General features: G+C 42.6%; 1 protein-coding gene across 5 annotated transcripts in view; it reads right to left on the reverse strand.

Moving 5' to 3' along the window:
- fer1l4 (fer-1 like family member 4) overlaps nucleotides 1–13,616 on the reverse strand; it is a 407,998-nt gene that overhangs the window by 193,680 nt on the left and 200,702 nt on the right. For all 5 annotated transcript variants that reach the window (XM_063040941.1, XM_063040940.1, XM_063040943.1 and 2 more), the window contains exons 23-24: nucleotides 6,917–7,097; nucleotides 4,427–4,551 (exon numbers count right to left, since the gene is read on the reverse strand). In XM_063040941.1, coding sequence (XP_062897011.1) covers nucleotides 4,427–4,551; nucleotides 6,917–7,097 — 306 coding nt within the window. The remainder of the gene's footprint in view (nucleotides 1–4,426; nucleotides 4,552–6,916; nucleotides 7,098–13,616) is intronic.

Below are 13,616 nucleotides of genomic sequence, written 5' to 3' on the forward strand. Positions count from 1 at the left end.
GAGGATGAGCCAGCAGGTTTACAAATAGATGATGGGTGTAATATCAATGTAAGGAAGGACAAGCCAATGATTAGGTACAAATGTAGATAGAGCAAAGAGTTAAATTGTACCACAGAGGCAAAATTCAAAAGGGTGAAGAAAGCAGGATTGAAGGTGCTGTATTTAAATGAATGTAGCATTCGAAATAATCTGGACGTAATTAGAAATTGGTCAGTATGACGTTGTGGGCATCACTGAGTTGTGGCTGCAAGAAGGCCATAGTTGGGAGCTTAACATCAAAGGATATCCTTTGTATCAAAAGGACAGATAGGAAGGCACAGGTGGTGGTGTGGCTCTGCTGGTAAGAGATGGAATTACATCTTTAGAAAGAGGTGCCATTGGGTCAGAGAATGTCAAATTTTTGTGGGTGGAGTTAAGAAATTGCAAGGGTAAAGAAAGAACATTATGGAAATCATAGATAGATCTCCAAATAGTAGCCAAGATGTGGGGTTGAGATTTCAAAGGGAGCTGGAAAGGGCATGTAATAAGGTTCATGACACGTGTAATGGGGGATTTCAATATGCAAAGGGATTGGGAAAATCAGGTTGGTATCAGATCGCTAGACAGGGAATTTGTTGAATGGCTGCAAGATGGCTTTTTGTATAAGACCATAAGACATAGAAGCAGAATTAGGCCATTCAGCCCATTAAGTTTTCTGTGCCATTCCATCATGGCTGACACCGGATCCCACTCAACCCCACACACCCGCCTTCTCACCACATCCTTTGATGCCCTGACCGATCAGGAAACTACCAGCTTCCACCTTAAATATAACTACGGACTTGGCCTCCATGGCAGTGTGTGGCAGACCATTCCACAGATTTACTATTGTCTGGCTAAAAAAACTCTTCCTTACCTCTGTTCTGAAGGGTCACCCATCAGCTTTGAGGCTGTGCCCTCTAGTTCTGGATACCCCCATCATAGGAAACATCCTCTCCACATCCACCCCACTCTTTAGATTCTGGACGAGTTCCTGAGGATTGAAGGGTGGCTAATGTAGCCCCACTTTTTAAAAAAGGAGGGAGAGAAAAAACGGAGAATTATAGACCGGTTAGCCTAACGTCGGTGGTAGGGAAAATGCTAGAGTCAGTTATCAAAGATGTGATAACAGCACATTTGGAAAGCGGTGAAATCATTGGACAAAGTCAGCATGGATCTGTGAAAGGAAAATCATGTCTGACGAATCTCATAGAATTTTTTGAGGATGTAACTAGTAGAGTGGATAGGGGCGAACCAGTGGATGTGGTATATTTGGATTTTCAAAAGGCTTTTGACTAGGTCCCACACAGGAGATTAGTGTGCAAACTTAAAGCACACGGTATTGGGTGTATGGTATTGATGTGGATAGAGAATTGGTTAGCAGACAGGAAGCAAAGAGTGGGAATAAACGGGACCTTTTCAGAATGGCAGGCAGTGACTAGTGGGGTACCGCAAGGCTCAGTGCTGGGACCCCAGTTGTTTACAATATATATTAATGACTTAGATGAGGGAATTAAATGCAGCATCTCCAAGTTTGCGGATGACACGAAGCTGGGCGACAGTGTTAGCTGTGAGGAGGATGCTAAGAGGATGCAGGGTAACTTGGATAGGTTAGGCGAGTGGGCAAACTCATGGCAGATGCAATTTAATGTGGATAAATGTGAGGTTATCCACTTTGGTGGCAAAAACAGGAAAACAGATTATTATCTGAATGGTGGCCGATTAGGAAAAGGGGAGGTGCAATGAGACCTGGGTGGCATTGTACACCAGTCATTGAAAGTGGGCATGCAGGTACAGCAGGCGGTGAAAAAGGCGAATGGTATGCTGGCATTCATAGCAAGAGGATTTGAGTACAGGAGCAGGGAGGTACTACTGCAGCTGTACAAGGTCTTGGTGAGACCACGCCTGGAGTATTGTGAGCAGTTTTGGTCCCCTAATCTGAGGAAAGACATTCTTGCCATGGAGGGAGTACAAAGAAGGTTCACCAGATTGATTCCTGGGATGGCAGGACTTTCATATGATGAAAGACTGGATCGACTAGGCTTATACTCTCTGGAGTTTAGAAGATTGAGGGGGAATCTTATTGAAACGTATAAAATTCTGAAGGGATTGGGCAGGCTAGATGCAGGAAGATTGTTCCCGATGTTAGGGAAGTCCAGAATGAGGGGTCGCAGTTTAAGGATAAAGGGGAAGCCTTTTAGGACCGAGATGAGGAAAAACTTCTTCACACAGAGAGTGGTGAATCTGTGGAATTCTCTGCCACAGGAAACAGTTGAGGCCAGTTCATTGGCTATATTTAAGAGGGAGTTAGATATGGCCCTTGTGGCTAAAGGGATCAGGGGGTATGGAGAGAAGGCAGGTACAGGGTTTTGAGTTGGATGATCAGCCATGATCATACTGAATGGCAGTGCAGGCTTGAAGGGCCGAATGGCCTACTCCTGCACCTATTTTCTATGTTTCTATGATTCTTGAAAGATCATAACCAATGCATCCATTATCTCTTCAGCAACCTCTCTCAGGTTCTGGGGATGTAGTCCATCTGGTCCAGATGACTTATCCACCTTAAGACCTTTCAGTTTGCCACACAATATTTCTTTTCCATAGCAATGGCACTCACTCCTGCTCCCTGACACTCTCGGAACTCTGGCATACTGCTAGTATCTTCCATGGTGAAGACAGATGCAAAGTACCCAATAATTTCATCTGCCATTTCTTTGTCCCACATTACTACCTCAGCAGCATCATTTTTCAGCAGTCCAATATCAACTCTCACCTCCCTTTCACTCTTAAAAACTTTTAGTATCCTGCTTTATATTATTGGCTAGTCTGCCCTCATATTTCATCTTTTCTCTTCTTATAGCTTTTTTAGTTGTTTTTTGTTGGATTTCAAAAGCTTCCCAATCATCCAGCTTCCCACTCACTTTTGCTGCTTTATATTGCCTTTGCTTTTATGCAATCCTTATCTTCCTTTGTCAGCTATGGTTGCTTACCCCTACCATTTGAGACATCTGTGTCCTCAGTTGGACATATCTATCCTGCATCTTGTGAACTATTTACAGAAACTTTTGCCATCTCTGCTCTGCCGTCATCCCTGCCTGTATCCTCCTCCAATCCAGCTGGGCAAACTCCTCTCTCATGCCTCTGTAATTCCCTTTATTCGATTGCAATACTGATACATGTGAAATATGCTTCTCCCTCTCAAATTGCAGTATGAATTCAATCATTTTATGATCATTGTCTCCCAAGTGTTTCTTTATGCTAAGCTCCTTAATAAGACCTAGGTTGTTACAGAACACCCAATCTAAGATAGCCTATGAGGTTGTGGACTCTGGCGTCAGTCATGATGAAATTTTGAAGCAGGCTAGATGGGCTGAATGGCCTAATTCTGCTCCTGTATCTTATGCATGTCTGTGTTTTACAATTCTACCACCGCATCAGAGGTAAAGAATGGGTAGTTAGTCAGAGTCTTTTCCCAGGATCAAAATGTCAAATATAAGGGGGCATAAGTTTCTCCTTTTAATATATTTTCCCAAGAGGAGGAACATATTAAAAGGAGAAAGTTTAAATTCACTGCCAGAAATATATGAGATATGACAGATATTTAGACTTGCAGGGAACAGAGGGATAGGAATCATCCTGTAAACAGGCTGATTGGATTAGTTTAATTTTGCAAAATCTTTGGTGCAGACAGTGTCACTGAGTGAGACACCATGGAACACAATGGGTCAAAATGGCTGTAAACTGTCTTGTACTGTAATATAATTATATTAGGACACAATGGCTTCCCATATAAAGATGGCGTGCCACGTGGAGCTCAGAATATCCTTTCTAGAATATGAAGGCCAATCATCTGCTTTTCCTACTGTAAAAAACTGTTTGTAAACTATTTTTACCATTCTTGTTACTGGACAAAAACAGCCTAATCATGTTTGAGGATTAACAGGATCTTTTATCACTGCTGTTGCTAAGTTAAGAAAATTCACGACATATTCCAATGATATTAAACCCGACTCAGAATTATTGTTTGTCAGTGGCCTTCAAAAGTACATCGAATCTTCATGTTCTAGGTTCAATCTCCATTTTCCCCAGACAGCACCTAGCAAGGATATTGCATCAATATGTCAAACTGGAAATGCACTGGACAGGGAGCAGGCATCTATTTCGAGCTTGCATCTCAAGGCACTTGCTCTTCCCTTTGTTCATTCTGAAATTAAGCTGCACTTCAACAACCCAGTATTTTCTTCATTTAATTTAAAAATAACCACTAAGTCCATATCAAGAGATTCCAAATCCTTCAGGTTTGGGCATACATCAGTGAATTACAGTAATCAAGCACATTGAAACATTTCAAAAATTGCACTAATTACACAAAATATAAATGAACATTACATTGATTCAGGTTTCTTACTCTGGTTGATTGACACTGAGTTGAAAACACAACTCTTGCAAAGGGATCTGATAATCCAGTCTGGTCGGCTGCAAGCAATCCTCGGGCTTGGTACATGTGAGCGCGCAGCTGGAAATAAGTGTTGTCTGTCAGCAAGAAAAAGATATTCAGTCGCATAAAACAAAACAAAGTGCTTTGTAAATCAGTCTCAAGCCCTGGCCCTGGAGAGGGTGTATAGGAAATTCACCAGTTTGTTGCTTAGATTACAGGAACTCAATTATGGAGAGAGATTGGACAGAGTGGGGTTGTTTTCCCTGAAGCGAAGGAGGCAGAGGGATGACCTAATAAGATTATAAGAGGCAAGATAGGGCAGATAGTCTTTTTCCAAGGGTAGGGTAGTAAAAAAAGAGGGAATAGGTTTATGATGAAGAGAAGGGGTTGTGACAGGCAGAAGAGTGGTTGGTATCTGGAACTCACTGCTGGAGGACATGGTGCAATCAGATACAATGACTATATTTCAGGCCTTTAGACAGACACTGAAATAGGCACGGTACAGAAGGATATGAACCTAATGCAAGCAATGGGACTTGAGTGTATAGGTAAAAGAATTGGCACAGGGCCTATTTCTGTGCTGTACTTCTCAATGACACTTCACAGCAATACAAAATCTGACGCTTTGCAGCTCAGTCCTCGCAGAAGAATGGCACCGACTGTTCTACGACACTCTAATTATCCCAGCAATTCCTTGTGCCTTAGTGAAAAAAATACCTTTGTAATCTCTAACTAACCCTACTTAATATTATACACTTAGTATTAAATATGACAAAGAAAGATGTTGGGGTCATTAGTTCCTGGAATTGTACAGCACAGAAAGAGGCATACTGTCTATAATAATCTCATTGGCACATAATATGACCATACATTTCTTGCCCTTTTATGCGCCTCTCTAAATGCCTCAAAGGTAGTGATTACACCACCTCCTATGGTAGCAGATTCCATATATCATCCACTCTCCTGCCCTCAGATCCTCTTTAAAACTCCTTTGCCTCACTTTAAACCTATGCTCTCTTGCTTTACCATATCTATGACTCTCATAATCTTAAATACTTCAATCAGGTCACTTCCTCAACCCTCTATTACACCGGGGAAACTAGCCCAACCTGTTCCTCTCTCGCTCTCCACAGCTGAAGTCTTTCCAATCCAGACAACATCCTGAAGAATCTCGGAATAAAGGAGACTGCAGATTCTGGAACCTGGAGCAGCCAACAATCTGCTGGAGGAGTTCACCATTTTGAGCACCATCTGAGAGGCAGAACCAGGCCTGATGCAGGGTTTCAACCTGAAATGTTGACAATTTCTTTCCTCCCTCAGATGCTGCTTTTCCCACGGAGTTTTTCCAGCAGATAATTTGTTAATCCTTTGCACTCGCTCTAGTAAAATCACATCCTTCACTGAGTTTCATTTGTTGATCCTATAGAACTGGGGTTCCCAACCTGGGGTGCACAAGCCCCTTGGTTAATGGTAAGGGTCCATGGCATAAAAAAGTTGGGAACCCTGCCACAGAATCACTTCTGCGCTCTCTCTTTTTGGACTGAATGGTCTGTTTCTAGGCAATACTAGTGAGGGAAGTTTACCCAAACACATTTCAGAAAATTCTTAAGATTACAGAAGTTAAAATCTCCCAACAATCAGTCATCTACAAATATTTTACACTGCAGATTTCTCTGCTGGTTTTCCCTGTTTATGACAGTCAAACAGTTCCTCACTGTTTGACACTCCTCAGTTTGGGTGGGACTGCCTGTCAATGCAAAAGATCAGTCCTGATCCCAAGCTGAATTAAAGGGGATCACAGACAAATCTACAGTAACAGTGAGCTTATTCCGATTGACAAAGCCCTCTGAAAGTGGCAAAGGTGCAACAAGACCGCTCCATTCGACAGTAAGCACATTCCAACCAGCACAGGTGCAGGGAGGCTGCACCGTGACATCCTTGGTGGTAGGAGTCACCTCTGACGGAGTGAGCTTGGGCTTTGATACATTCAGCCAAAGGGAACTACAGATCTGTAGAGTCATAGACTCGAATCTGCAACTCCCTCAATTCACAGCGGCAGTCGAAAGTCCCTGCCTGTGATACAAAAGGGATGACATGCCTAAATAATTAAGCTTACATTTTTCTCAGTTAATATGACAGTATGGTTTCAGCACATGAGTGGCTAATTGGCCCACTGATGCAGTACTGACTCTATACAAGGACAATCCATTAAACGGCTATTTGAATAGAAAGTGTAACTGCTTCCTTTCTATTAAACTCTCATAAGATGTGCACAGCAGGTGAGATCCTGCTCAGCTTGCCAGCAGCGGATGATATCCCAGCAATGGAGCTAACTAGGTCTAGATGTGTAACATGAACAGTCACTCCCAGGTTGCCATCTTTAAACATCTGCATCCAACACCACCACCCACTCCTTCCTCCCTGTCCCAGGCACAATAAGCATTTTGTACTGTAGCTCACAGTCACTGTTGAGCTTGATAGGTGGAAGCATCCGTGGGCTCTCTTTTCTCGCCTCTTCATCATAGACTGGTAAATATTCCTTGGGCAGATGGCTCATGATGCTTTTAGTTGATTTCGTGACTCCCAACCACATGTAAATCTCCAGTTTAGCAAAAATCTCCCCAATAGGCGCACCTGGTGCCTAGTTAATAACAACAGAACATTTATCTATCAGAGAAGAACACTCTATTTTGATGTTATCAATTATTATTATTAAACCTAAAGCAAAATTCTGTAGATGTGACACTCTAAAATAAAACAGAAATTACAGGGGGTGTCAGGAAAAGATCATCAGTAAGATTTCATACGCAGACTGATTGTCAATCTCCTTTGTCTGTGGGATACATTGATCAGGACACCAAAATAACAAATAAAAGCTTAAAATGGGAATGGGCCTGAAACAAAATGTGTGTGCAGCTAAGTCACAGAAATAATGGATGGAAAATCTAATCCATTCTGTACATATTACAGGCTTGTTATTTCTCCAGTGAATGGAAAATCACTTATTGGCTTTTCGAGCACTTATACCATGCTTTACATACAAAATTAAAAATTCCAGTCCCAACTTCAGAAGTAATGATGATGACAAAGAGAAAGTGTAACAGAAATAAGAATGAAACACAAGGAAAGGGAGGAAGTTGCTCTGGAGCCTTTTTGGACGGTGGTATAATCATTGATCAGACTGAATCAAGAGGATAGAGCTGATGCTGAGCTGTTTTACAATAGAACTCCTGCAGTAAGAACTCAGTCACATCCACCTCTGCTCTAAAGCAAATACTAGACAGAAGCTTCTGAAAAGTGATTTGCGAGCACGACAAGCGAACTCACAGACACTGCTCTCTATTAAAGGCCCCAAGAGTCATGGTGATCTAGTTGAGTTCTGATTACCTTACATCCAAATGATAATAATCAATATTTAATGATCAATGTGCAAGTATACAGTTCACTCTTGACAGCAACGATGCTCTGTAATATTCTCAAAACATAATGCCTGTGGAAACTAAAGGTCAATGTGTATCAACTGACTTTTTTAAAACCAGTTTATCAAATATTAAATTAAAAGAAAACAAACTGAACCAAAACTAAACATTTCAAGTCATACACATAGCCGTAGAGAGTCAAGTCCAAAAAATGTGCAAAGTATAGCTGAACATTGTGCACAGCTCTACCAAGAGGGATTCTCACAGGTCAGTGGCAGTTATTTAAAAAGGGAGATTTGAGAGCATTTGTCCATTGTACTTAGCCTATCAGTGGCATCAACAGAGCTCTGTGAACTAAATAAAAGTACAGAAGGGATAAGTGGTGCAGCCATTGTCGGGAGTAGGCCAGTAGTGAGAATAGAAGTGACAGGCTTTGGCTCAAAAGAGGCTTCGGCTCTGTGTAAAGTGTCTGATAAGGTTTCCTTTTTATCTTTTTTCCCTCTCTTACTGAACCATTTAAATGGATGTGGTGTGTTTTTCGTGCCAGATCTTGGAGAGCTGGGAAACCCAGTCTCTCAGGAAACCACATCTGCGTGAAGTGCATCCAGCTGCAGCTCCTTGAAGATCGTGTTAGGGATCTGGAGCAGCAACTGGATGACCTTCAGCTTGTACTGGAGAGGGAGGAGATAATCAATCAGAGTTACAGGGAAGTAGTCACCCTGAAGTTGCAGGAGGCGGGTAGCTGGGTGACCGTCAGGAGAAGTGGAAATGTGAATAGGCAGTTAGCGCAGAGCTCCCCTGTGGCCATTCCCCTCAAAAATACGTGTACCGCTTTGGAAACATTTGTCAGGGATGACCTCTGGGGAGAATACCATGTGTGATTCTGTGGTTGTGAACGGGACACCCGGATGGTATGTTGCCTCCCAGATGCCAGGTTCAGGGATGTCTCAGATCGCGTCCACAACATTTTGGAGAGGGAGGGGGAGCAGCCAGATATCTTGTTAAATATTGGTACCATAGGAAGGAAAAGCAATGAAGTCCTGAAAAGAGAATTTAGAGAGCTCAGTAGAAAGCTGAGAAGCAGGACCTCCCCGGTAGTAATTTCTGAATTGCTGCCAGTGAGAGTAGAAAAAGGATGATTTGGCAGATAAATGTGTATTTGAGAAGTTGGTGCAGGGGGCAGGGCTTCAGGTTCTTGGATCATTGGGATCTCTTCTGGGGGAGGTATGACTTGTTCAAAAGAAACGGGTTGCACCAGAACATGAGGGAGACCAATATTCTCCCAGGCAGATCTGTTAGAGTGGTTGGGGAGGGTTTAAACTAACTTGGCAGGGGGTTGGGAACTGGAGTGAAGGGACTCAGGGTAGGATGGATGGTTAAAAAGTGAAGATGGCGTGCAGTCAGACTGTCAGGAAGGGCAGGCAGGTGATGGGACTTAATTGCAGCCAACAGGCTGAATATCAAATCATTAGGGATGCAGAATCAGAAAAGATAGCAAATACGTTACTCAGTGTGTTGTATTTAAATGTGCGTAGTACAGTATAAGAAATAAGGTGGATGATCTTGTTGTAATATTACAGATTATCAGGTATGATGTTGTGGCCATCATTGAACTGTGGCTGAAGGATGGTTTCCAGTTGGGAGCTGAATGTCCAAGGTTACATGTTATATCGGAGGGATAGGAAGGTAGGCCGAGGGGGTGGTGTAGCTCTACTCGTAAAGAATGGCACCAAATCAGTAGAAAGATGTGACATAGAATTGTAAGATGTTGAATCCTTGTGGGTTGAGTTAAGAAACTGCAAGGGTAAAAGGACGTTGATGGCAGTTATATACAGGCCTCCCAACAGTGTCTGGGAGGTGGACCACAGGTTACAACAGGAAATAGAAAAGGCGAGTCAAAAGGACAATGATATGGTAATCATGGGAGATTTTAACATGCAGGTTGATTGGGAAAATCAGGTTGGTAATGGATTTCAAGAGGGTGAATTGAATGCCTAAGAGATTGCTTTTTAGAGCAGTTTGAGCCTACAAGGGGATCAGCTATTCTAGATTAGGTGTTATGTGACGAACCGGAAGTGATCAGAGAGCTTAAGGTAAAATACCCTAGAGGAACCAGTGATCACAATATGATTGTGTTCAACTTGAAATTTGACAGGGAGAAAGTAAAGTCTGATGCAGCAGTATTTCAGCGGAGTAAGGGAAATTACAGTAGTATGAGAGAGGAGCTGGCTGAAGTAAACTGGATGGAGCTGCTGGCAGGGATGTCAGCAGAGCAGCAATGGCGTGTGTTTCTGAGAAAAATGAGGGAGGAGCAGGACATGTGTATTCCCAAAATCAATACTCAAGTGGTAAAATAGTACAACCATGGCTGACAAGGGAAGTCAAAGCTATTGTAAAAGCAAAAGAGAGGGCATACCACAAAGCAAAAATTAGTGGGAAGATAGAGAATTAGGAAGTTTTAAAAACCTACAGAGAGCAACTAAAAAAAATCATTAGAAGGGAAAAGATGAAATATGAAAGCAAGCTAGCAAATAATATCAAAGTGGATAGTAAAACTTTTTTCAAGTATGTTAAAAATAAAAGAGAAATGAGAGTGGATATAAGACTGCTAGAAAATGAGGCAGGAAAAATAATAATGGGAGACAAGGAGATGGCTGATAAACTAAGTGAGTATTTTGCGACAGTGTAGAAGACAGTAGCAGTATACCTGATGTTGTAGTGTGTGAAGGAAGATAAGTGGGTGCAGTTACTATTACAAGAGAGAAGGTGCTCAAAAAGCTGAAAGACCTAAAGCTACATAAGTCACCTGGACCAGAGGAACTGTACCCTAGGGGTCTGAAAGAGGTAGCATTAGAGATTGTGGTGGCATTAGAAATGATCGTTCAAAAATCATTGGATTTACAATAGCATTGGAGAGGGATAGGAACAGGCACGTTAGGGAAACATTTAATTGTAGTAAGGGGAAATATGAGGCTATCAGGCAGGAACTTGGAAGCATAAATTGGAAACAGATGTTCTCAGGGAAACGTACGGAAGAAATGTAGCAAATACTCAGGGGATATTTGCGTGGGGTCCTGAATAGGTATGTCCCAATGAGACATGGAAAGGATGGTAGGGTACAGGAACCGTGGTGTACAAAGCTGTTGTAAATCTAGTCAAGAAGAAAAGAAGAGCTTACCAGAAGTTCAAAAAACTAGGTAATGATAGGAATCTAGAAGATTATAAGGCTAGCAGGAAAGAGCTTAAGAATGAAATTAGGAGAGCCAGAAGGGGCCACGAGAAGGCCTTGGCTGACAGGATCAAGGAAAACCCCAAGGAATTCTACAAGTATGTGAAGAGCAAGAGGATAAGATGTGAGAGAATAGGATCAATCAAGTGTGACAGTGGAAAAGTGTGTATGGAATCAGAGGAAATAGCGGAGGTACTCAATGAATACTTTGCTTCAGTATTCACTATGGAAAAGGATCTTGACGATTGTAGGGATGACTTGCAGTGGACTGAAGAGGTTGAGAATGTAGATATTAAGGAAGAAGAAGTGCTGGAGCTTTTGGAAAGCGTCAAGTTGGATAAGTCACCGGGACTGGATGGGATGTACCCCAGACTACTGTGGGAAGCAAGGGAGGAGATTGCTGAACCTCTGGCAATGATCTTTGCATCATCAATGAGGACAGGGGAGGTTCCAGAGGATTGGAGTTTTGTGGATGTTGTTCCCGTATTCAAGAAAGGGAGTAGGGATAGCCCAGGAAATTATAGGCCTGTGAGTCTTCAGTGGTTGGTAAGTTGATGGAGAAGATCCTAAGAGGCAGGATTTATGAACATTTGGGGAGGCATAATATGATTAGGAATAGTCAGCATGGTTTTGGCAAAGGCAGGTCGTGCCTTACAAGCCTGATTGAATTTTTTAAGGATGTGACTAAACACATTGATGAAGGTAGAACTGTAGGTGTAGTGTATATGGATTTTAGCAAGGCTTTTGATAAGGTACCCCATGCAAGGTTTATTGAGAAAATATGGAGGCATGGGATCCAAGGGGACATTGCTTTGTGGATCCAGAACTGGCTTGCCCACAGAAGGCAAAGAGTGGTTGTAGACGGGTCATATTCTGCATGGAGGCCAGTGATCAGTGGTGTGCCTCAGGGATCTCTTCTGGGACTCCCTACTGTTCGTGATTTTTATAAATGACCTGGGTGAGAAAGTGGAGGAATGGATTAGTAAATTTGCTGATGACACAAAGGTTGGAGGTGTTGTGGATAGTGTGGAGGGCTGTCAGAGGTTACAGCTGGACATTGATAGGATGCAAAACTGGGCTGAGAAGTGGCAGATGGAGTTCAACCATAGGACCCTGGTCAGACCCCGCTTGGAGTACTGTGCTCAATTCTGGTCACCTCACTACAGGAAGGACATGGACACCATAGAAAGCGTGCAGAGGAGATTTACAAGGATGTTGTCTGGATTGGGGAGCATGCCTTTTGAGAATAGGTTGAGTGAACTCAGTCTTTTCCTTCTTGGGGCGACAGAGGATGAGTGGTGACCTGATAGAGGTGTACAAGAGATCAGGGGTATGTTTTTTATGCAGAGAGTAGTGAGTGCGTGGAATGGGCTGCCCGCCGCGGTGGTGGAGGCAGAAATGATAGGGTGTTTTAATAGACTCCTGGATGGCTACATGGAGCTTAGAAAAATAGAGGGCTATGGGTAAAGCCTAGGTAGTTCTAAGGTAGGAACATGTTTGGCACAGCTTGTGGGCCGAAGGGCCGGTATTGTGCTGTATGTTTTTTTATGTTTCTATGTTTCTATGACTCTGGCATGGTGCCAGAGTACTGGAAAATTGCAAATGTACTCCACTCTTTAAGAAAGGAGGAAGGATGTTTGGACGTTTAGGAGGTCTTTGACAAGATGCCACACATGAGGCTGCTTACCAAGTTAAGAGCCCATGGTATTACAGAAAAGTTACTAACATGGTTAGAGCACTGGCTGATTGGCAGGAGGCACCGAGTGGGAATAACAGGATCCTTTCTTTCCTGGTTGGCTGCCAGTGACTAGTGGTGTTCTGCAGGGGTCGGTGTTGGAACCACTTCTTTCTATGCTGTATATAAATGATTTAGTTGATGGAATAGATGGCTTTGTTACCAAGTTTGCAGATGATATGAAGATTGGTGGAGGGGCAGGTTGTGTTAAGGGAACAGGTAGGATGCAGAAGGACTTAGACAGATTAGGAGAATGAACAAGAAAGTGGCAAATGAAATACAATGTTGGAAAATGCATAGTCATGCACTTTGATAGTAGAAATAAATGTGTGGACTATTTTCTAAATGTGGAGAAAATCCAGGAATCTTTGATGCAGAGAGACTTGGGAGTCCTTGTGCGAAACTCCCTGAAGGTTAACTTGCAGGTTAAGTCAGTGGTGAGGAAGACAAATACCATGTTAGCATTCATTTCAAGAGGTCTAGAATACAAGAGCAAGGATGTGATGCTGAGGCTTTATAAGGCACTGGTGAGGCCTCACCCTGAGTATTGTGATCACTTTTGGGCCCCTCATCTTAGAAAAGACGTGCTGGCACTGGAGAGTGTCCAAAGGAGTTTCACAAGGATGATTCCAAGAATGAAATTGTTATCATATGAGGAACGTTTGATGGCTCTGGGTCTGTACTTGTTGAAATTTAGAAGGATGAGGAGGTATTCTATTGAAACCTTTCGTATATTGAAAGCTTAGACAGAGTAGATGTGGAAAGGATGTTTCCCAC

Source organism: Mobula hypostoma, chromosome 2 (assembly GCF_963921235.1).
Source record: "Mobula hypostoma chromosome 2, sMobHyp1.1, whole genome shotgun sequence".
Classification (NCBI taxonomy): Eukaryota; Metazoa; Chordata; class Chondrichthyes; order Myliobatiformes; family Myliobatidae; genus Mobula; species Mobula hypostoma.